Source organism: Schistocerca serialis, chromosome 3 (genome assembly GCF_023864345.2).
Source record: "Schistocerca serialis cubense isolate TAMUIC-IGC-003099 chromosome 3, iqSchSeri2.2, whole genome shotgun sequence".
Taxonomy (NCBI): domain Eukaryota; kingdom Metazoa; phylum Arthropoda; class Insecta; order Orthoptera; family Acrididae; genus Schistocerca; species Schistocerca serialis.
In genome coordinates this window covers 862,775,475-862,801,366 of record NC_064640.1, presented here as the reverse complement: position 1 = coordinate 862,801,366, position 25,892 = coordinate 862,775,475, and the positions used below count along the sequence as shown (strand labels likewise).

Genomic DNA, 25,892 nt, shown 5'->3' with positions numbered 1-25,892 from the left:
CCAGCGCTATTTGGAAACATTGACAAGAGACATCCCGGGGTTGGCTAACTAGCTCGATGACATCTTAGTCAGTGGTGGCTCCAACCTGGACTTGGCCCGGAACCTCTGGCACCTCTTCCATGTTCTTCAGGGTGCCAGCTTACATTGCAACAAGGAGAAATCTCTTTTTCTTGTTCCTCAGGTGACCTACCTCAGCCACGTTTTGGGCACTAATGGCATTCGACTGTTGCCCCAGATGTCGAGGCTATTCAGCAGCTGCCACCCCTGTAGGACACCTCCCAGCTCAAGTCAGTTCTATGTCAACTCAATTACTACTGCCATTTTATCCCACATGCCACGGCTCTGGTGGAACCCCTTCACTGCCTCCTCCGTAAGAAGGCTGCCTGGGACTGGTCACCGGCTTGTGATAGTGTGTTCCGCTGTTTGAAGTCTTCTCACCTGATGCCAGCTTGCCTGGTCCCTTATGATCCTGCCAAGACTCTCACCTTGGCTGACGTATCAGACAACATCTTGTCTCACATCATCGACAGAGTCGAGTGCCCGGTGGCCTTCATCTCCAAAACGCTATCCCTGGCTCAGAATTAACTACAGAAAAATTGAGGAGGCGGCCTTGGCCAGCATCTTTGAGTTTAAGAAATTCCACAGTTTCATCTACAGCTGTCGCTTCACCTCATACACTGATCACAAGCCTCTGGTCTCATTGTTTGGTGCTACATCCGCCATCCCTATGAGGACTGCTTGCAGTCTCCAGTGCTGGACATTGTTCCTCGTGGAATATTCCTACAACACCCGTTTTTGAGCCACAGCTCTCCATGTCAATGCGGATCTTCTCTCTTGTCTCCCAGTGGGTGCCAACCATGAGTTCGATGCTGACTCAGCTGCCGGTTTCCCCCAGGATGACACCGCTGCTGAGGTAGTAGCTGATTAGCAGCTGGATGCCAGGCTAGCTGCACTGCAGATGACTCGACCCTCCACGTTCAGCATGGGTGAATGTCAGACCATCATCAGTTCCAGCAGCCGGAGGTCCAGGCCTACTGGCACTGCTGCCACGACCTGTCTGTCAGAGATAGGGTCCTCCTCATCTTGGGTGATAATGATCGTTGGCAGGTTGAGCTGCCGCCCTCCCTCCACCAGTGGGCCTTGGAGCTAGACGGGGGGTGGGGGGGGGGGGGGGGGTGGACGCCAGTCATCACCCAAATCAACTGTTCAGGGGTCATCTCCAGCTGAAAAACTTCACGGCCGCCCCCATCGGTCCCCCTTGTCTCTCCTGTTTCCATCTTCTCTCCGCCCAGCTTCTCCGCTTTCAGCAAGGCCCCATTTTTCTCTGCAGGATCCAGTCTGGGCAATGGTGTTTACATGGAATTGTCCCAGGCGGGTCCCTGCCAGGGTCTCACACTCATCAGCCAAGCTATGGCGCCAGTCACCTTCAACACCAGCACGGTGTGCCGGAAGCACACCAAGCAACTTCACCACTGGTGTGGTCCGCACCCGGCTCCTGTGCCATCTCCACGGCTGTCGGCCCTTGGGGATGACGGTGCTCCTCTTCCCTCCCAACTGCCACAATCGCCAGTCACACCCCAGGTGGACCCTCTGGCAGTGGTCCCTATGCCCATGGAGGTGGATCGTGTGCCTGTGCCTGTGCCTGCCCAGGTCTCCTGTGGCCGATGGCCCCGGAGCCCAATGTCGAGATGAGCCTTCCACTCACCCCTTGGGGGTTGGGGGGGAAGTCTGCTGTGGCTGCCCACTTCATACATCGTAATGCCTACTGCATCGGCATCCTACTTCACGTCCAACCAACATGGGATACCTAATTCACAGGGCCTATATACACCAGGAAAACCAACATCGTCTGTGTTATCAAGATAAATATTTACCAGTAGTCACAACACAACAAACACCAGGTCCCCACCAACGGTTGCCAGGGACCACTATCCATTCACGGAGCCTGCAGAACAGCTTCACCACAGATTGCAGCATGGGCAGAAACTACTTTGATATGCCAGGCACATGATCGCAGATAGTATCAGCAGATACATCTGCCAAACAGGCTTTATAGGGTGGTGCACTGCCAGCAAAGGGCAGTTCGATGCACCGCTTGGAAGTATACAGGGCTGGCAGCCACTGCCAGACGCCTCTTCTAGCTGGCTGATCTCTTGCAGATGGACTTGGAATAGTCGATCAACATCTTGACATTGTAGACTTGTTTATTGTGATTGCTCCCCGTGAACAGTCAGGTCTTTTTTATTATTATTTGTTATTTTATATTTGTGACAATCCCCAGTTGGGATCAAGTCTGTTGTTATTTTGGAGACTGTATTATTGTTTTGTTTTGACGAGTCCAATTAATTGTTTCTGGACTTGTGTTTTATGCATTTCTATTCTGCTAGTGCAGATACTTCAGAATATGAACAGCATTTCTGGTGTACCTCAGAGTCCTGGTCTCCCTCATCACTTTAATCTTCTCCTTTTCCTGATGGAAAGAGTGGCAAATCAACCGATAAATATTCCTTTTAATAATTTCCAGTACTGTTATGAGGAGTACAAAGAACATCACTGGTGCTACTTTGCTTCTGAAGAAAACCTTTATATATTTTTTAAAAAATTAAGATGAGAGTTGTGTTTAACCAAATATTGTACAATTCCGAAGATACAAAAATAAAAGTAAGATTTTAAATAAAAATGTATCCTTTAGTTGTTATACACAACTGCTCAATATAAAAGTATAAACAGCATTTACCTGCTTTTCGTAGTTCATTAGCTCCATGAAATGTTGTTGCAATCAGTCCCAAAACATAGACAGCTGTACCACGAATTGAGTAAACGTCAGAAGTTTCTGCTATTTTAACTATTGCTTGCACAACACCTTCCTCTGATAGAAGTGATAAGCCAGATACTGATGTGGCTACATGTCCACATACCCACAATGCTGCTTTCAACTCCAAGATTTCTTTCTCAGTACTGCAATTCTGCACGTGAACAATCTGCATGAAAAATTGATTGGAAAATTAAATACATTCATACAGGTGATATACCACAGTTTTTACATATATCTGCCATGATCAGAGAACTATGTTAACATGCCAGTATAGTAAAGTGACTGACTTTCCTGCAGAGAGAGAGAGAGAGAGAGAGAGAGAGAGAGAGAGAGAGAGAGAGAGAGGAGAGAGAGAGAGAGAGAGAGATTGCATAAAATTATTATTTTTAACTCCAACTACCATGGAAAATAGAGTGAACGAAACAAGGTGAAGAATTTGTTCAGCATTTCATCAGCAAGCAGATGCTCAGTGAAGGGAGTGGGGGTGGTGGTGGGAGTTCGAGAATGGACATAATGAAATTAATTTTAATGCCACTCACTGGCACCTGGTACACAAGTACAAAACATTAATGTGAACTGTAACTGATTGAAGTATACCCATAAGACAGCCCTGTCAGAAATTACTTAGATTTTTTTATACATCCAATATTTCCTGATGGTTCGTGGAAGCTTGTCTCAAGAGATTGACAACATCCTTAATTTCAATAAAATTCTTACATGTGTATGGGGCCACATCAAATGTAATAAAAGTACCAACATTTTAGCTACTATTTAGGCATTCTTCATTTGAGTGACAGTACTTTGTAGTATCGGCTGTGTATATGGTATCTGAAAGTGGCTGGTATTCTGGAATACCATGTTTTGACTGGGTGACAGAATCAAGGGGGTAGATATTTGATATTAATTTTTATTGGTTGTAATTGGCATATCCATTGAAAGTGGCCTTCATGACATAGTAGGCAGTGGCGCCCATGCGTAACTGATTTCTGTAGCCTGCACTGGCGGTATTTACAGTGTATGTTGGGACAATTCTGCAGGCACAGTCGGCCTGTAGTGACTGCACTAACTGGCAACCAAGATGGCAAGTGTTTGTGGTCTTACTCTCAGTTCATTTAGGACAGCCATTTTGATATCTCAACAGTTCTGCTGCCTAACTAAAACAATGGTTTCTTTAAATTGTACGGTCTCAGAGCACTAGTCTTCCCTTTACACAACTGTTGATTTGGGATGCTGACATGCCTATGTGTGTTGTTAATGCTCATCAGTGTGTGTGTTGAAAGGACATCTCATCACACCAATACAGACCAGTCCACAACCATAGCTAAGCTAACATGCCCCTGGCATGTAAAACTCGTTCACGGTATCTTCAGTGGAACCCAGAAAGTTCCTTACCTCATTGTTGCTGTAATAGGTGGGTTTCATTCTCTCTCAGCACAGAATCTTTTCCACACTATCACTAATGCCTCGTTCATATCAAAGGCAGGAGATTTGTCATGGTGGTGCTTGCTGCGTGCTCTTGATCTTGTGTCCCCCTTGTTCCAAAGCTTTTTTTTATGGTACCCTTGCTATGGGCATTTGCTCTGAAAGTGGATTGTAGCTTGCAGAGTTTGCCCTCCTGGTTGTCAGTATTGCTGACTTAGTAAACCCCTGTTTGTAGTAAGCAATACACAAAACCAATTCAGATAACCACGTATATGGTTTTATTCATAAACCTCTGAACAACAATGGAAATAAACCTCTCATGAACCCACATGTAACAAGGCACAGAACAACTGATGTGAGCGGTACAACTGGATAACACAGAGAGGATCACTCAGGCCTGCTCTGCAGATATATATGCGTGAGTTGCCAACAGACTGTGCGATTGAGACTGCGCCACGTGCACACCTCCCATGGGCAGCCTATAGTGGTCGGGTGCTCTGATACAGTTGGCGGCTGATTCAAGCACATATGCACAGCAACACCACACTCAGTGTACTTACACTCATATGCACTAGAAGCAAGATACACAGAACACATCTCCCTTGTGTGAACTGGGCATCCAGGCAATGGAGGAGATGCCAGCTGCCCGATGAGAAAGACATCCATTGGATATGGAGTGGCAGCAACCAATACCGATGGAGGGGGCAGGACATTGTGCCGGGCATGCACTGGAGAATAAGGCTAGAAAGTGCAGGACGCGGGCATGCCCGAGGGCAGTGGGCCCGCACGGCGACTGTCAACAGCACTGGACCAGAGGTTGCCATCACCTTCTCCGAGTTGTCATCAGCAGGCAGGTCAAAGTGTGGAGAAGATGAGGCTGGACCCACCAGTGACAATGGCTGTGGTGATTATGGAGATGATGAGGGGCCAGGTGAGAAACCCTGACCGGAACAGCAGACGGCTACAACTGATCCGAGGCTGGAAGAACCCCAAGCCGCCACACATGGAGGGTAGTGGGAAAGGCTGTGGCGATGGAGGCCGCACCCACAAACCAGTAGCTTCTGGTGGTGAATGGACGTGCAACTGAACAAAGTGGTGCGCAACCAGCCCGTCAGCCATATGGGCATCATAAAGATGTTGTCCCTGGTGGTGGACAACAGTGCCTGGTATCCACTTGGGCTGGCGACCAAATTCTTACATCCACACCGGTGATTCAGGAGCAAAGCAGTCAGACGGACCCAACCAAGGCAGGTGCAGCACAGGCTGCAGAAGGTATAGGAGTGTGTATGCTTGCCAGCCGTGAAGCAACTCAGCTGGGCTCCACTCTCCTATCGGCGTGAAGCAATAGTTGCTCAGAAAACAGAGAAGAAAATCATCCCACAAAGAATCCACAATAAACTTCTTCATTTGTGACTTGAATGTACCCACTAGTCACTCTGCCTCACCATTTGATTGAGGCTGGAATGGTGGAGCCATAACATGACTTATGTCGCGATGAGAACAAAACAATTCAAAGGTGTGGGATATGAACTGGGAGCCATTATTGGAAACCAAGATACAAGGCAACCACTCAATAGGAAAATCTCTTAAAAGCATATGAATTGTGACCTCAGCATGGTCGATGCACGCCAGAGAATGTAAAGAAACCGTTAAAATGCATCTACAACCAAGAGCCAATAGGAAATCAAGAAAAGACCCACAATGCGTTCGCATGGATACAGGGGAGTGGGCCAGGGAGACAGAGATGCCCTGGGAGCTGCCTGTTGTTGGGCACACTGTTCACAATTTGCCTCAAAACTGACAATTTTGCCATCAATCCCTGGGCAAAAAAGCATGTCTCCTAGCTAAAAGTTTAATGCTCCCCAATGGCTCTGCTGAAGAAGGCATAGAACGTCGCACCATAATGCAGTGGATATGACTACTCTGGGAGAGAGGTTGTCTGTGGACAACAGCAAAACACTGTCAAAAACAGAGAGGTTATCCTATAAAGAAAAATAGTTGCACAGGTTGTTCAAAGCCTGACCGAGCAGTGTATCTGGCCAGTCCCGTTGAACAAACTGAACCACCTGTTGGAGAACCAGCAGCTGCTATGCGCAAGCTCCTAATTTGTAAACCCTCGACCACATCCTGCATTTCAATATTGAGACGGAAACAAAGTGAATCTTGAAGATCAAAGTTTGAATCAGAATCCACAGGAAAATGGGACAAGATGTCCACACTGGCATGTTTAGTTGTAGGTTGAAAACGGATTTTGTAATTGTAGCAAGACAAGAACAACACCCAGCATTGTAGGTGGTGTGTTCGCTTTTCAGGCAAGGAAGTGTGAGGGTTAAACAAGGAAACCAAGGGTTTATGTTCAGCAATAATGTGAAACCTGGAGAGAACAAAAAAATCCCCACAGAGCATAGACTATGACAAGAGCCTCTTTTTCCACCTGAGAGTAAGGATGTTGGGCCAAAGTGAGAGATTTACATGTGAACACGATAGGTCGTTCAGAGCCATCACCATCACCGTGCACTAATGTGAGGCATCAGTCACCAAAACTATGTGCTGATCTAGAGAGAATGTAGTTTAATAATAGTCCCAGAATAGTTTGGATTTGAACATGTGAAAAGCATGTTCACAATCCGGGCTCCAGTAAAAAGGTACACTCTTGCGTAACAAATCATGCAACAGGTGGACCAGTGTGGCTGCTCCCGGTAGAGATTTATTGCAGTAGGTTATCTTTCCTAGGAAGGCCTGAAGCTCCTTTGTGGATGAGGAGCGAGGCACAGATGTAACAGCAGAGATGTGGTCTGACCCCATCCCACTGGACCTTGAGCCCCAAATAAAAAATAAAAGGTTGAAAAAACTGAGATTTTGCAACATTACACCATAAGCCTGCAGACTGTAAGACAGGTAACAAAGTGCGCAAATTTTTCAACTGGTTGGCTGTGGAGGAGCCTGTCACAACAATATCATACAGATAATTACACAACCCAGGACAGGCATAATCAGTTGCTCTAAAAATCACTTGAAATAGCAGGGGCACTAGCCATACCAAAAGGAAGGCACAAATGTTGCCAGAGACCAAAAGGAGTATTCAAAACCAGAACTCGACAGAACTCTTTGTCCACAGGGATCTGCAGATATGCTTCATACAAATCAATTTTAGAAAAATACTGGCCACCCTACATTTTTGCCAATAGGTCCTTCCGGCATCGAAGAGGATACGCATCCATGATCGACTGCACGCTGATGCTAGCACTGAAGTTGCCAAAGAGGTGAAGTTTCCCCAACAGCTTCCAACTACAACCAGTAGACACAACCATTCACTAGCCATAACAGGTTGCGCCACCATTACAGACTGAAGTCTGTCCAATTCTGCTTACACTTGATCTTTCAGGGCAATAGGAATAGGATACACTTGCCAAAAATGAGGCCGAGCTGTGGATTTCAAAGAAATATGAGCAAAAAAATTCATAGTGCACCCTATACTTTCCAAAAACAAGTTTGAAAACTCCTCACACAATGTTTCTAAATGAGAATAAGATACCTGATCAGACAAAAGGTGAACTTCGTTGGTGATAGAAAATCCAAATGCCTGAAATGCGTCCATCTCAACCCCGGTATCAGCAATGTGGCAAGCATTACAATTGGCCCAGTGCTTAGAGTATGTCGATTGTTTGTGCTGGACAAAACAGAAGAGAAAAGACGGAAACAGAGACTTTTGATGCTGGTGCTGTAACGGTCGTGGATGCTTGGGCCAGCCTTGGGCTGCTCAACACTGGGCCCAACATGTTTACCACCACCACTGCTGCTTTCTCGTGCAAGCTATCTGTGGTCCTAGTGGGCCTCTTTTGACACTACTGTCACATTGACCAACTTTTCAATTTGGTCACCCGCTATTCCAGAAACTTCCCCAACTCATGTGGCTAGGACATGCATTCGTTTGCAGAGTTCTTGTAATGAGGCAAGCTGACACAGTAATTGATACATTTTAGGGTGAATCTGTGAGTGGAAGGAGGCTTTGCACAAATCTGAGTCTGTCACACCGACAGCCAGAAAATGCTGTCCGAGTCTTTTTTTGTAAGCTTCCCAATCGACAGCTGAATCATCATATGGAGGAAAACTGGGTGGATGTTAATGGAAGCCGACAAAGTAGTCACTGCCGAAGTAAGCTGTTCAATCAGGGCTGGTAGCACAGCATCCATAATGACTAACTTAACGGAACTGTACTTAAAGACTGCACATATGGAAACTATTCCAAACTCATTGCCAGTCATGTAGTAAGTAAGTAATACACAAAACTGAGCCACGTAACACAAATATAGCTTTATTCATAAACCTCTGAAAACAATAACAGAAATCGGCTACTCATGAATCCACACATAACAAGACACAGAACAACAGATGTGAGTGATATAACTGGATCAAAATAGAGAGGGTCAGTCAGCGCCACTCTGCACACATATATATACATGTGAGTCACCAGTGGACGGTGCAGTGAAGACCGCGCCACATGCCCGCCTCCTACAGGTGGTCTCCAGCGGCCGACCCATGCTGATACAGTTGGCACCTGATTCGAGCACACGTGCATGGGGACCCCACACTTGGTGCACAATCACTCACATGCACTAGCAGCAAGATACAAGAGTGTCATAAATATATGAATCACGAAGATGATCTGATTTGGTGTGATAATGAGCCAGACTGTTCAGGTATCTTTCCACGCTTTTTGGCTTTCTGAACACTCTACATCTAAACTACCCGTCAAATTTCCTACTGACTACCACACTCAGAAAATGTGGCATACTGTCCTTTTCAATTTCCACCATGAAGCTTCCGTCAACAGGTCTCCAGCTATTGGTGAGAGAAGGGAGTGCCCCTTACCACATCATTTCTCTGTTCACAAAAGTTGCCTTTCCACTTCAAGTTAGTGGTCATCAGGCAGTCCCACATGAGGTAACATGTATTCAGTGTAATGTGCTCTTGTAAAGTATTCATTACATCCTGTACTGGTATATCATTAATCAAGGATTTGTCATTGAAGTTCATCATTAAGGAGCGAAATTGGTAGCCCCTTTAAGTGCACGATGAAATGTATAGAGTCCTGAGCATATGATTCTGTATGACTCATCAGATTTCTCAGTTTGTTATTAAGAATTTTGTGGGCAGTTATGTAGGCAAATTAACAAAATTAACTACGGGCCTTAACGGGTGTGCTTCCTTGGGTACCTTTAGGTACTACATAGATCCTCAGTGCTGTTGGGTCTTGAGGGATGACCATTCTTGCTGTGCCATACTGTAATCTCGAGTTTCTAACTAAAGTATGTGTCTGCCTAATTATTTTGGGAGTAGTGTCGCAATTAAGTTCATAATCACAGATGTTTTAGCCTTGCCAGCTTGTAATAGTATAAAATTCCTATGTTATAACATGGCATGGCATTCTTCCTTTGAGATATTAGCTTATGCTGGCTCTGCACATGGCACAGTATGGATTCTCTCATGACTGATGTACTCTGCTTCTATCTGGTGCCCTGGGTAGGTAATGAAGCGAGATATCTAACAACACTATTACTTCATATGTGCGTACCCATTTTGGAGTCACTACGAACTTGAGCCCTTTGGGTACCACTTGTGCAGCTGGTTCATTTGAACAGGTTCACAAGCATCCAGATGTGTTGATGATGGGCATTTCATTGCGAGCATGTGGTGACAGTCAGGTCAATTTCGGCTTTTGGTGGCCAGACGCAGTTGTATTTGATACGTTGGTTTGGAACTATGTCAGTCTGCTGATCTTCTCCCAGTCTATTCTCATCGGTTTGCTACCTAACAATACATGCAGGATCATCAATCTTCTGTTAGTGCCATCGAGCCTACTGTGAAAATGGTGAATTCTGTCATGCAGCAGGGCTCAGTCTGCCCACTGGCAATGATTATTGCTTTGGTGGAACAGAGGCTGATGCATACCCCTTGAAACTTAGCTATTAACTGAAATCTTGATACCTCTTCAGAAATGCAAGATTTTTTCCCCCTTAGTGCTTTTAACTTAAATGTGCCATTGTGCAATACCTATCCAGACAGGTTAGTTATTCAGTATCATAGACTTTCGCACCCAAAGTTCATTCCAATACAACTCATTTAAATGTGTGACAGTGTCATGTGTGATTAAACACTGTTATTTTTTGGCTGATATTCCTTGCTGTCTTCATAAAGGTGACAGACTGTAGTTTCTAGTTACTGCTTTAAAAAATATATAGTATTTAAAATTTGCTGGGTGTCTTGGCATACAAAGGAACAATAGATGCTTACTGCTGGGGATATTTAATACTGTGACTTCTCCAACATGAAATCACAATGGGTGTTACAACCTCTCACTGTCTTGGTTGCCAGTTGTTATAGACAAGTAGGCTGATCTTGCTTACCGAGATAGCCTCACTACATGGCATAAACACCACACTGCTGCAGCAGGAAGCACCGACAGGTGTCAAGAGCCAATGGCCACTATATGAGCAATACTATGTCACAACAGCAACTTTCACCAGATTTGCCAATGGAAACCAATAAAAATTAGAATGAGATTTTCACTCTGCAGCGGAGTGTGCGCTGATATGAAACTTCCTGGAAGATTAAAACTGTGCGCCCGATCAAGTCGGGCACACAGTTTTAATCTGCCAGGAAGTTTCATATCAGTGCACACTCCGCTGCAGAGTGAAACTCTCATTCTGGAAACCTCCCCCCAGGCTGTGGCTAAGCCATGTCTCCGCAATATCCTTTCTTTCAGGAGTGCTAGTTCTGCAAGGTTCGCAGGAGAGTTTCTGTAAAGTTTGGAAGGTAGGAGACGAGATACTGGCAGAAGTAAAGCTGTGAGTACCGGGCGTGAGTCATGCTTCGGTAGCTCAGATGGTAGAGCACTTGTCCGCGAAAGGCAAAGGTCCCGAGTTCGAGTCTCGGTCGGGCACACAGTTTTAATCTGCCACAGAGTTTCAATAAAAATTAGTATCAAATATCCCAAGCAATATACATATGTTAAGATACAAAGGAATTACAGACATTGGCTGCGAGTGGGCACCGATTTAAATCAATTGGGAATGTCGAAAACTTGTGCTGGACCATGATTCGAACCCAGTTCTCCGGCTTCCTAGGCTGATGCACTCATCACTGGACCATCCAAACACAGTGGTCATCACTACTGTGTGGACTATGCCTCCCATCAGGCCCAAATTCTCGCTTTATCCACACACTACTAATGTAGTGCCCCTCGCCCATTATTCTCATTGCTTGCGGCTATTCACAAATTTCTTTACGAGTTCAGGCCTGGTATGCATCTGCACTGAAGTGATCATTAGCTGTCCTCACCTCAATTATATACTGTGGTGTCTGTTCTTTTGGACATGTTATTGCTCTTATGACTTCATTTCTTTTCCCATCTTCCTTAATGAGACCTAGGAGAGACGTTTCGATAGCTCACTGAGCTGTCCAAAGTTTTCTTCTGAAAAACTCTTTTAAAATAAAAAATTCACAGCCAGATGTTAGTGTGGGAAGAACACACTGTTCAAAAATAAATTTATTATTATTTATTTATTTATTGTATTTTTAAGTTTGTTGGCATACTGGGTTTAAACTGGTTGCATTTCTTACATAATCCCTCCAACCAAGCTAGATTTGGTAGAAAATTACAGGATCTCAGATAAACATATTCATTAACAATTTTTAAACAACTTTTCAATATTATTTGTTTTGCAGTTACCCTTTGTTATGTATATGTGATGGGTGTTCAATATGTAACACAAGTAGCTTTTTTATTCTGAAAGCAAGTGAGTTTTATTCAGGATTCCAATACACCATACTATTCCCCACTCTTTTGGCCACAAAACTCTATTTTCCAACATAATTTCCATTCAATCTGATGCCCTTACCTCAACTTACTGGGAGGGCTTGTATACCCACATGGTATCACTCTACTGGCCAATGTTGGAGCCAATGTCTTTCTACATCAATAACCTCCCCATCATAAAAATACTGCTTCGCACACTTCATTTGGCCAAACAGATGCAAGTCAGAAAGTGCGAGATCGGGGCTGTAGAGAGGATGGGGAAGAACAGTCCAATGAAGTTTTGTGAGCTACTCTCGGGTATACAGACTTCTGTGAGGGCTTGTGTTGTCATGGAGATTTATACGTTCATTTGCATTTTTGTGGGAATGCACACGCTGAAATCATTTCTTCAATTTCCTGAGAGTAGCACAATACTCTTCAGAGTCTATTGTTGCATCATGAAGTAGGAAATCAAAGAGAATATCCCCTTCAGAGACCCAGAAGACCATTGCCCTGGGTCTACCAGCTAAAGATGTGGTTTTCAACTTTTTCTTCGGAGGAGAGGCGGTGTGCTGCCACTCCAGGCATTGTTGTTTTGTTTCTGGTTTGAAGTGAGGAATCCATGTTCCATCAAATGTGATTATGTTCACAAAAATCTGTCACGATCAGCCTTGTAATAAGCAAGAAATTCTGCAAATACGAGGTGTGGCTAGAAAAAAACCGGACTAGTACTGGTGAAACAATAAAACAAATGCAATAAGGCTGAAAGTCGCGTGGCCTGTCACGTGACTCTCGCTCCGCCTACTGCTCGAGTTTCATCTGCCTCCTGCACTCAGTCTGCCCGTGGCGTCTGTTTTAAGTAGTTGACGTTTTGTCTGTGCGTCGGAAAATGTTGAGTGTACAGAAAGAACAGCGTGTTAACATCAAATTTTGTTTCACACTAGGAAAATCTGCAAGTGAAACGTTTGTAATGTTACAACAAGTGTACGGCGATGATTGTTTATCGCGAACACAAGTGTTTGAGTGGTTTAAATGATTTAAAGATGGCCGCGAAGACACCAGTGATGACACTCGCACTGGCAGACCATTGTCAGCAAAAACTGATGCAAACATTGAAAAAATCGACAAGATCGCCGTTTAACAATCAGAGCAGTTTCTGGGTTAACAGGAGTTGACAAGGAAAGTGTTAGGCAGATTCTTCATGAAAGTTTCAACATGAACAAAGTGTGTTCAAAAATGGTTCCAAAGTGTCTCACAATTGAACAGAAGGAATGCCGAAGAATGATTTGTTCTGACATCCTGGAAAACATTGAAAGTGATCCAACCTTCTTACAAAATGTTATTACTTGCGATGAATCGTGGTTTTTTACTTACGATCCCGAAACTAAACGCCAATCGATACATTGGAAAACTCCTGGTTCTCCACGACAAAAAAAAGCATGAATGTCGAAATCGAAATTCAAGGCAATGATGATTGTTTTTTTTTGACATCAAAGGGATTGTGCACACTGATTGGGTACCAGAGGGACAAACAGTGAATCAGCATTACCACATTAGCGTCCTGGCTACCCTACGTGAGCGAGTACAGAGAAAACGGAACGATTTGTGGAGAAAAAAGTCACGGATCCTTCACCAAGACAATGCCCCAGCTCACAGTGCGTTGTCAGTGAAGACGTTTTTGGCAAAACACAACATTCCCATCTTAGATCATCCACCCTACTCACCTGATTTGGCCCCCTGTGACTTTTTTCTTTTCCCTAAAGTCAAGTCAGCTTTGAAAGGAACTAGATTTGAGACTGTTGAAGCAGTAAAAGAAAAAGCGACGGAAGTAATGTATGGACTTACCGAAAATGATCTGCAGCATTGCTATGAACAGTGGAAAATTCGTATGGAGCGGTGTAGAGACCGAGGAGGAGAGTACATTGAAGGAGATAACATGAAATTGTAAATAATTGTAAATAAATGTTTTTTTCCAGCATCAGTCCAGTTTTTTTCTAGCCACACCTCGTATGGTCCTTTGTTGCTCTTTGTGGCCTTCTGTTAGGCAAGGAGGAACCCAGTGGCCACACAACTTTCAGTAACGCAACTGGTGAGCTAGTGTGTCAGCACTACCAACAGAGACATGCAGTTATGCAACTGGGTGTTTTATTGTGATCTGCTGATCACCTCAAATGAGAGTGGCTACACGTTCCAACATTGTAGGAGCCACAGTTGTTTGCAGGTGGCCAGCACGTGGGAGATCGGACAGGTTTGTGCAACTTTGGATGATGAGACACACCTCATCGAATGACTCACTGTGCTTTTCTTCACAGCCAGGTCTCTGTAGATATTGTGCAACCACCTGTGAATATTTGTAATGCTCTAGCTTTGTGCCAAAAGAAAGTCAATTACAGCTCTCTGCTTGGAACATACCTCCATTACACACACCATTCTGAAGGCTATGTATAGCGCCGCCACATATCGGAACTTCATGAAGTGGGAATCTTCCATGATGTCCCACAACAAGTTCCTGATTTTTTCAACTGAAATTGGCTGAGAAAAAAGTATTGCATGACTAGTTGAATACTCCTTGTATTTGTTTTGGATAGGTTTATCTTAAGGCCCAGTTTTTGACAACTATCTGAAAAATCCTTTATTGAGAATGCATCATATTTTTAGCTAGACCTACTGTATCACCTGCTGATCTTACATTAGTGAGTCTCTTCTCATTTATTCCAATTCCCCTTTCCAAATAATATTGGAACTAGCCATTTCAAGAACTGCTATAAATAGTTTCATGGATATAGGGTCACCCTGCATTACTCCTCTTCCAGTGGAAAATTCCTTCATGAGTGTTCCTATGCAGTTAGAAGCTATTGAAGTATCATAGGTGCCAACTAATACGTTTATGTATGTTATAACTCCAAGTTGAAAAAATATATTTCAAGGACGACGCAATACATGTAAGTCACAGACCAAGTAAACAGAGTAAGACGTGGATACTCTTTAACAGTCAAATCGTAACTGAGTCCGAGTCTAGCGGCTGCTGACTGGCTGGCCGCTTAGGTGGCAGACAGCGCCGCATGTAGAGGATGCGCGTAACTGTGTGTCGGCACTTTGAAAGATCGACGAGTCACAACACTTTCCCCCCCTTTGCAGTTTTTGCACAGGTCTTGTGGAGGTGGCCTGTAGATTGCTAACGTCCATAGGTGGTGTTTGACTGGCCTAAAAGTCTCGAGGAGGAGGCATCCAATACGGACAGAAGTGTCCCCGATGATAATGTGTCGAGATGACAGGAGATGTGGGGGTCGAATCTGCGGGGGCCCCGTGCATCAATCTGCCCATTGCGGCAAGTCCAGTTGTTATAACAGGAGACATGGGCGATGTTTCCGCGTCCGTAGGAGGAGGAGGCGAGTAGAGTTGCTCCGACAGATGGTCATCTGGTTCCTGCATGGCCACGTCTCCTGTTGGTGTCAGTTCTTGTGCTGTCACCGATATGATGGTGAGAGGACTGCGTTGTGAGTAATGAGAGATTCCAGGGTCCCGAGCATCAGGTAGAGCCAAAGGTGGTGTAGCAGCATCTGGAACAGGCGTTGCTGGCACATGAGGCCAAAGCTGGTCCGAATGACGCACTGCAACACCCATGTCCGTCTGGATTTCATACAGGCGTTGGCCATGGTGTTGTAAGATGCGGCCAGGACTCCAGTTTGGCTGTCTACCATACTCCTGTACCCATACAAGGTCGCCGGCGGTGAACCGGCAAGCAAAGGCACCCACGGCCATGAGGTGGGAGGCCACAGAAGATGAAGTAGCGTGCAGGGCTGTTGGCCATGTAAGAGCTCAGCTGGACTGTGGTCGCCCATGGGAGTGAAACAGTAAGAAGCCAGAAATTGGAGAAGTGCATCATCAGCAGCAGAAGAAGTCAGGAGTTTCCTCATCTGAGCCTTAAATGTGCAGACCAGTCGTTCAGCTTCACCGTTTGACTGTGGATGGAACGGAGGGGCCGTGACATGCATGATGCTGTGACGGGCACAAAAATCCGCAAAATCGGAAGAGGAAAATTGCAGAATATTCTCAGTAACAAGAGTAGAGGGAAAGCCTTCCAAAGAGAAAATCCGAGCTAGAGCATTCGTGGTTTCAGCGGTGGTAGACGACGTGCAACGGACAATGAAAGGAAAGCTAGAGTACGCGTCAATAACGAGAAGCCAATAAGCACCTAAAAAAGGTCCTGCAAAGTCAGCATGAATACGCTCCCAGGGCTTCTCAGGAGAAGGCCACGGTGACAAAGATGACTTTGGGGCGGCGGCCTGTGATGCACAACGGCCACAGGCAGCGACCATGCATGCGATTTCAGAGTCAATGCTGGGCCAGTGCACATGATGGCGCAACAGAGATTTTGTGTGAGAGACACCCCAGGTAAAGGAGGCGTAAGACCGAAGCCCGCAAAGACGCAGGTACCACAACACGCGGTGAAGCATTGTCAGTGGAAAGGAGGATAACACCATCCCTAGCCGTGAGGCGGTAACGCAAAGTGTAGTAGTTCCGCAATGGATCAGAAGTCTTAGCAGACAGATGATCTGGCCAACCCTTCTGAATACAGCGTAAAACCCGGGAGAGGGTAGGGTCAGAAACCGTAGCAGCCGCCAGCCGGTCCCCAGTGATGGGGAACCCGTCCACAACCCGCTGCTCGGCAACATCCAGGTGGAAACACAAAAGTTCGTCCCTATCAAATGCCAGATCAGGACCCATGGGAAGGCGAGACAGTGCATCAGCATTCGCATGTTTAACCGTCAGCCGGAAATGAATCTCATAATTGAAACGAGACAAGTAAAGAGCCCAATGCTGGAGGCAGTGTGCAGCCTTGTCGGGAAATGACGTTGATGAATGAAAGAAGGAAACAAGTGGTTTGTGATCTGTAACAAGATGAAATTTGGATCCATAGAGAAAAACACCAAACTTATGAAGAGCATAAATAATGGCCAAAGCTTCTTTTTCAATTCGAGAATACTTTTGTTGGGCATCCGTGAGCGTTTTGGAGGCATAAGCAATGGGTTGTTCAGAACCCTCAGAAAAACGGTGCACAAGGACTTAACCAACCCCGTATTGAGAGGCGTCCATGGCAAGAACAAGATGTTGGCCAGGTCGATAAGTAGCCAGGCACGGGGCCTGTTTCAGCATAGTCTTCAATTTCTGGAAAGCCGCATCGCATGATGCGGACCAGTGAAAAGGCATGTTTTTATGCAACAGGTGACGCAACGGCTGAGCCACTGAAGCAGCAGATGGTAAAAACCTGTGATAGTATGCTATTTTCCCCAAGAAGGCCTGCAGTTCCTTAACAGATGTAGGGCAAGGAAGGGCATCGATCGCAGCGACAGTTTGCTGAAGCGGACGAATACCATCCTGAGAGAGTTGAAACACCAAGTACATGATAGATGCCTGAAAAAATTTTGATTTCTGAAGATTACACTTAAGACCGGCTGTCTGTAAGACATGAAAAAGTGTGCGGAGATTTTGAAGATGTTCTTCAGTGGTGGAGCCAGTGACAAAAATGTCGTCCATGTAATTTATACACCCAGGGACAGGGAGCAATAATTGTTCCAAGAATCGCTGAAAGAGAGCAGAGGTGCTGGCAACTCCAAATAGCACTTGTTGGTATGGATAGAGGCCGAAAGACGTGTTAAGGACCAGAATCTGCCAGGAAGCAGCATCGAGAGGAAGTTGATGATAAGCTTCTGACAGGTTAAGTTTAGAAAAATACTGGCCTCCAGCAAGTTTAGTGAACAATTCTTCAGGTCGAGGCATAGGGTAAGTGTCCATAAGGCATTGAGCATTTACAGTGGCTTTGAAATCGCCACAGAGACGAATATCACCATTTGGCTTAGCAACGACAACAACAGGAGAGGACCACTCACTGGAAGTGACAGGAAGCAAGACTCCGGAAGCAGTGAGACGATCCAGCTCCCGTTTGATCTGATCACGAAGGGCCACAGGAATGGGCCGAGCCCAAAAAAAACTTAGGCCGAGCAGTGGGTTTGAGCATGATATGAGCTTCACAGTCGTTTGCACGGCCTAACCCAGGAGAAAAAAAGGGACGAAAATGTCGTCGACAAGGAATCCAACTGAGCATAAGGAATAGCATCAGAGACGATATTGACAGACTCACCTATGGAGAACCCAAAAACGCGAAAGGCATCGAAACCAAAAAGATTCTCCGCATTACTATGGTTGACCACAAATATGGGAACAGTGCAAACGACAGATTTGTAAGATACCTCAGCATCAAATTGTCCTAAGAGAGAAATCTTCTGTTTATTGTAAGTCTGTAATTGCCTAGTGACAGATGACAGGATTGGAAAACCCAACTGAAGATATGTCTGAGAATTGATGATAGTGGCCGCACAACTAGTATCCACCTGCATGCAAACATCTCGACCAAGTATTTAGACAGTGAGGAATAACTTCCCCGAAAGGGAAGAAGTAGAATTGACAGACAACACACAATCAGAATCAAGGCCATGTTCATGAACATCAAGTATGCGTTCGGATTTGCAAACGGATGACACATGACCTCTTTTCTTGCAGTTGTGACACACGGCCCAACGTTGTGAACAATCCTCTCGTGAATCTTTCGTAAAACACCACGGACATGAAGGAAGTTGCCGTGGGTTTTGCTGCAGTTTCTTAGAGGGTTGTTTACGGTTAGGCCAAGGCTGCGCTTGGGAGTGTACTGTGGCCACGTCGGCCGGCGGGGACACACCACATGCTTCGTCAACAGCACACAGAGGTTGTATTTCCCCAACGTCACACCATGCCTCTATTTGCGCTCCAGCGGCGCGAGAAATTTCAAAAGACTGAGCGATGGATAGGACGTCAACTGAAGGGCACGTTGTTTCACAGAGGAAGACTGCACAGTAGTTCCTTCTCTAGATTGTCGCACAGATGACAAAATGGTAGATATCGAAATAGACGACAGAAGGATAGAGAAACAATTAAAATCGCTCAAAAGAGGAAAGGCCGCTGGATCTGATGGGATACCAGTTCGATTTTACATAGAGTACGCGAAGGAACTTGCCCCCCTTCTTGCAGCGGTGTACCGTAGGTCTAAAGAAGAGCGTAGCGTTCCAAAGGATTGGAAAGGGGCACACGTCATCTCCGTTTCCAAGAAGGGACGTCGAACAGATGTGCAGAACTATAGACCTATATCTCTAATGTGGATAAGTTGTAGAATTTTGGAACACGTATTATGTTCGAGTATAATGACTTTTCTGGAGACTAGAAATCTACTCTGTAGGAATCAGTATGGGTTTCGAAAAAGACGGTCGTGTGAAACTCAGCACGCGCTATTCGTCCACGAGACTCAGAGGGCCATAGACATGGGTTCACAGGTAGATGCCGTGTTTCTTGACTTCCACAAGGCGTTCAATACAGTTCCCCACAGTCGTTTAATGAACAAAGTAAGAGCATATGGACTATCAGACCAATTGTGTGATTGGATTGAAGAGTTCCTAGATAACAGAACGCAGCATGTCATTCTCAATGGAGAGAAGTCTTCCGAAGTAAGAGTGATTTCAGGTGTGCCGCAGGGGAGTGTCGTACGACCGTTGCTATTCACAATATACATAAATGACCTTCTGGATGACATCGGAAGTTCACTGAGGCTTTTTGCGGATGATGCTGTGGTATATCGAGAGGTTGTAACAATGGAAAATTGCACTGAAATGCAGGAGGATCTGCAGCGAATTGACGCATGGTGCAGGGAATGGCAATTGAATCTCAATGTAGACAAGTGTAATGTGCTGCGAATACACAGAAAGAAAGATCCCTTATCATTTAGCTACGATATAGCAGGTCAGCAACTGGAAGCAGTTAATGCCACAAATTATCTGGGAGTACGCATTAGGAGTGATTTAAAATGGAATTATCATATAAAGTTGATCGTCAGTAAAGCAGAAGCCAGACCGAGATTCATTGGAAGAATCCTAAGGAAATGCAATCCGAAAACAAAGGAAGTAGGTTACAGTACGCTTGTTTGCCCGCTGCTTGAATACTGCTCAGCAGTGTGGGATCCGTACCAGATAGGGTTGATAGAAGAGAGAGAGAGAATATGCAACGGAGAGCAGCGCGCTTCGTTACAGGATCATTTAGTAATTGCGAAAGCGCTACAGAGATGATAGATAAACTCCAGTGGAAGACTCTGCAGGAGAGATGCTCAGTAGCTTGGTACGGGCTTTTGTTGAAGTTTCGAGAACACACCTTCACCGAAGAGTCAAGCAGTATATTGCTCCCTCCTACGTATATCTCGCGAAGAGACCATGAGGATAAAATCAGATAGATTAGAGCCCGCACAGAGGCATACCGACAATCCTTCTTTCCACGAACAATACGAGACTGGAATAGAAGGGAGAACCCTCCGCCTCACACCGTCAGGTGGCTTGCGGAGTATGGATGTAGATGTAGATGTAGACATTGCCTAACTTCTTTGTTGGGCGCCGATCGGATAATAGCATCCCATACCATGGAATCGGCGTAGGATTCTCTGTGAATTTCAGTAACAAATTGACACTTTCTACTGAGGCCGTGAAGTTCAGCAGCCCAAGCGCAATAGGATTGATTCGGTTGTTTTTGACAATGATAAAAGGCAACATGAGAGGCTACCACATGCATATGCTTTTGAAAATAGATGGACAGAAGTGAGCACATTTAAGCAAAGGACAAAGACGCAGGATCTTTCAAAGGAGCCAATTGCAACAACAACTGATACATTTGATGTGAAATCCATGAAAGGAACAGAGACTTACATCAGTAATTACATGTTTGGTCATCCGCGACATGAAATGCCAAGAAGTGCTGTCGAAGACGTTTTTCGTAATCAGACCAGTCTTCCGCCGTCTCGTCATAAGGAGGAAAAGGAGGGTAGAGACAACGACGAGAGATGCCCCGCATTTGATGCCGCGACGAAATCACGAATCGCATTTGTGAGAAGCGTTTGCTGTTCTATGAGACCTTGCAACTGCTAGTATTTTCAGTTACTGAGCAGAGTCACAGTTATTAAACTTTTAGAATGATCACTCTTATCTAGCACTGTTACCTAAGCATTACAGATTTCAAACATTTTGTTGTTCAGTGATTTTGTAGAACTGACAAAATGTCATAACAGTGGTAAACAACAAATGAGGCATTCTTTCAAATTTCAAATGAAAAATTATATGATTCTGAACAAAACAAATGACTTTGCATTACTGCAGTCATGCATAATGAAGATGATGGTGAAACATTCAGAAAGTATACTCTACTTAGACAAACAGACATGCTGAAGATTTATCTAAGAAATTCCTTTACATTGAGTCCTTTGTACCTGAAAATAGGAGCTCAAATGACCCCCATCCAGAAGCATTCTAAAACCAGCTTCATGTTGAGATAACTGTCCATACAGATGCGGTGGCACATATACATCAGCAACACGTTGTTTCACATTGCTGATCCGCCGGACATAACGCCCATCTTCTCCTCTTTTATGTAAGGTAAGAGAATCGTGCAGTTCGCCCTCAATGACACCAACATACCTGTTCATAAAGAGTATTAGACATTTTCTCCCTTAATGCACCATTCTACCCTACAAAAAATTCAATTTACACTGGATTAGCTTAGTTGAGTTGAGTCAGTAACATTTTTTGCACATCTTTTGTATAGAATTTCATAATTATATGGAAAAGTACATTTACAGACTATTAATATAAATTTTCTTAAAACATGTTCACATGCAGCTGATCAAGTGTACTATGTATGAGGAAACAGAACTACAATACAGAATGGGTACTTACCTTCAGCAGGCAAAATTCTCAGTACTGCTGATAAAGACACAAAAGTATAAGAAACTGTCGTATCTTTCAGAACTACTAGTTCCTTTATCAGAAGGGAAAGAGAGATAGGTTTGAGAAGGTTGAAAGGAAGGGCAGACCACTCTGACCACAGAAATAGAGATGCCCATCTGCTGAAAGCAAGACAAAGATGAAGGGGGAGTTGTCAGAGATACTAAGAGGTCAACGGTAGTATATTGGTAAGCACTGTGTCAGTTTCAGTCCAGAGATGATGAGAACAGATTGAGAAGGAAATATGAATTAAAGGGAAGAGAAACGAAATAAACACGATGGAAAAAAAGTAAAATATATTAAAAATACATAACTTCCAATCAAGTACATACTTTATTCTTTTTGCTCTCATTTGTTTGTAAATAAAAAGTATTTTGTAGATAGGATGAGCAACCCAGAATAAGAAATAGAAGAAGGAGAACCATACAATATCCATTCAAGATATCCACCCCACGTAACTGTGAAGTACCCATAATGTAATCAGCCTGACGGATAGCTTTAAGGCAAACAAGTGCTGATGGACTGCTCACCAAACTGGGCCATGATCTCTAATCATTTTCACTGAAACACTTTACAAGTCAAACAAAAACAGAAAGACTGTTACATGACTATTTTGACTCAGGAACTCATGGCTCTGCATGCACATGGGCAGCATGTTGGTGCCACAATACCAAACTTAGAAGGCTGAAGGAATCAAAAATACGTCTTTAGGCCAGGGTACACAGGACACCACTTTTGGACATACTGATAGGTTAATGGAGATGGAGAAAGTGTTAGATAACATCAAATGGGTTACAGCAGTGTCGTCAGAAAAAATGAAAGAAGTGCCAAATAGAATTGAAATTGAGCCAAGTGTTTCATGAAAGAGAAGCAGGGTAGGAAGGAAATACCTCAGCAGGATTTAATGTCAACAAGAAAATAAAGAAGCATTACAGATATTGAATGAATATCAACAAGAATAACAAGACTTTGTTTATTAAACAAACAAAACATATTCCACAGAAATCTGCAGTAGAAATGTGTTCACATTATGATGAGAGCATAGAAGGCCTCTGCAAAGAGTTACATAAACTGATAAAGGGCAGAAAATCCAACTGTAACATATCACTTCCTGCCCACACCCATGTCCTCATCCTGTTTGTTACTGTGGATGCCAGGGCCACAGTCTAGTAGCTGGAGGAGGACACTTCAGTTTCACTTGAAGATGATGGAGCAGTCTTTTCCTAAATGGATTGTGCGGTCTGAGCTTACTAGATGGCTGCAGGGTGAGTAATTTTCCCATGATTGCCAGTGGTTTCCAGCTCCTGATGTAAATAAACTTCTGGAAATTCTGGCAGGAAGCGGCACCTTCTAAGAGACTTTCTAGTAATGAGAATAGGAAATAGTCAATGGAGATTCTTGAATTCTTATCCTGATGACTGACTGACTGAAAGGGGTAAATGCTAAATCATGAAACCAGAAGTCTACTGACAGCCATCATGGGGTAGAGGTGCCCCGTAGAGGGGAGCTGATGATTTAATGTTTAACTGAAGTCAGCAGTTAGTGATCCTTCGAAGACTGATGAAGTTACTTTTCAAATATGGAAAGACTACAAGAACTAATGGTGTGTTCCCACATGCAGGCATGTAATTCTGTTTAGTCCTTTTCTGGATTTTCTAGATGAGTGTTGTCTTTTAGTGAGCATGAAATGCCCAGTAGTGAGATTCATCTTACAGTTGAGCATGGAGCCATAAGCTGGAGGTAGTGTTTACTGAACAAAGTGAAGTTGGTGAGGTTAAAATGACACAAATAAATTCCATTTGTGTCCACGGAAATTTGAGAGCACGTGTTTTACATGTCTTTTGATCTACTCATTTTGAAATGTATTCTTGTTTTTTTTTTTTTTTTTTTTTTTTTTTTTTGGAGAATATTGCAGAAGTTGCTATGAGCCAGTTGGAGGGTGTGTATGAACTACTAGTGGTGTGCATATTCCAGTTCAGTGGTTAGATCTCAGGATCATAGGTACAGTTGACAGCTCTGCACCAAGCAAGAAGGGCGAGTTTTTTTTTTTCTCTTGTAGATGTATTTTTGTTTATGTTTTGTGTAGTAAACTAGAGAATCTCATTTAACTGTCCTTTTTTCTTTCCAGCAATTTAAGTTGAGTGTATTCCTTCATTATTTAGTTCATATTTCCAGAACACAGTGTTAATTTAAGTTGTTTGGATTCAGGAATTTACAATAGTAATTTGTTTACATACAGTTACTTTTATACCAACTTTTGAAACTGTGTTTCCTTCTTTATTGGTAATGTAATTGACTTATTCTTTCTAAAGTATTATTTTTATCATAAGTGAAAAGTGCTAGACTTGCAGTAGAACTGTTATTTCCAGGGTATGGTGTGATGGGTGCTTTAGTTTTTTCCACAGGGGTGACTATAGTGGCATAAGAACTTGGGAAATAAATTAAGTTCTTGAGTGGTTTCATAGGATATGTAGTAGATACAGGGAGACAGAAGAAGAGGAGGGAAAAACTGCTGCCCTTCAGGCTGAATCAGACACGGCTACAAAAGATCTGGACATGTTTAGGAGGGAGAAAGGTAAAGAGAGGTGGGAAGTGATAACAGAAGAAACAGGTTTGTAATTTAAGCTGACAGCTTCATGGTGAATGTGAAAAATAAGTATAACCTGTTGCTTCAGTTAGAAATCAATGAGCCTCTGGCAGATGTAGATGTAGACAGGGCGCAACAAACTTTCAGTAGTAAATTGAAAATTAAGAATGTAGGGAAATCAGTATGAAGAAAGAAAGTTTTATTATTAAGTAGTTCTCATGCTAGATGGGTAGGATCTGATTCCCAGGTCACCAATTCTTTTTAAACTTAGAGCTGGTTTGAGGCAGGTGACAGAGGATTCAGACTCATTCTATAAAAACTTCGCCAAGGAAGACACCATGTTCATAACCACACAGCAGCACAGACAGAGACCCTAGAAATGATTTCATCTGCATTGGAACATACCAGTTTTTAGTTCATATTTGTATATTTGTTCTGGGGGGGAGGGGGGCAAACTTGCTATGCTGAAAAAGAAGGATCCCTCACATAAGGGGTTTATGGCTTTAGCTGAGACATTTCATTCCAGGGAGGATCCCAAGCATTAGGGGTTTAAGACTTCAGCTCAGATATTTCATCCCACAGATTTGACTTTAAATAATAGTGGCAAAAAAACACAAATTTAGAACTTATATGTTTTTCAAGTGTAATGCCATGCAAAGTACAGTGGCTATGATAATTTTAAGAAACTTGTAGAAAAACTTTTAAAAGAAAACAACATTGACGTAATGTATTTTATGACTGTAATTCAAGACTGAGCTCGGGCATGAAGTGTTTGCCAAATATTGATCAGGTTTACTGCAGACACCAACAAAAAATGTTGACAGTAAGTCAATTTATCGCACTACAGTACTGTTACAGATAGGAAGTTTAGTCTTAAAGAATGCAGTGTTGAAATATACACACAACTTTCTTTTGAGCATTAAAAATATACGTTAAAAAGAATCAGTTGCAAAATATCAGTTTTATTTCTTTCCTCAGATTGCTGAAACAGAAGTAGTCAATGAAGTCGCTACAGTATGTCACATACACTATTGACAAGTATAAATCATATATTACATGTGGCCAAAAATTGAGGCTACATTTTAAAGCAGCTGGTTATTAACATTCCATACACTATTCATCATTTTCATGGTTGCAGTGAAGAGTGATTTGAAATAAATGTTTTATTTTTGATAAGGCTTCAGCAACAAACCGTCATCAGAAATGAACTGAGTGTTGGGTGTCTCAGGGAAGTGTGAGAGTGGAGCTCATGTTGAGATCATACATATATATATCTTACCACATAATAATGGTGAGCCTAAGCACTTTCTCATACACTGCCGTTCACTATGAAAAAAGGTAATCTGAGAAGATTGTTGAGAAACTGAGGAAAGCCAATGAGTATCAAAACTTTCTACAGTGAATTGTTGATGACACAAAACG

General features: G+C 43.6%; 1 protein-coding gene across 1 annotated transcript in view; it reads right to left on the bottom strand.

Moving 5' to 3' along the window:
• LOC126471001 (rapamycin-insensitive companion of mTOR) overlaps window positions 1-25,892 on the bottom strand; it is a 265,260-nt gene that overhangs the window by 89,683 nt on the left and 149,685 nt on the right. The window contains exons 17-18 of the mRNA XM_050099053.1: window positions 21,370-21,577; window positions 2,738-2,981 (exon numbers count right to left, since the gene is read on the bottom strand). Coding sequence (XP_049955010.1) covers window positions 2,738-2,981; window positions 21,370-21,577 — 452 coding nt within the window. The remainder of the gene's footprint in view (window positions 1-2,737; window positions 2,982-21,369; window positions 21,578-25,892) is intronic.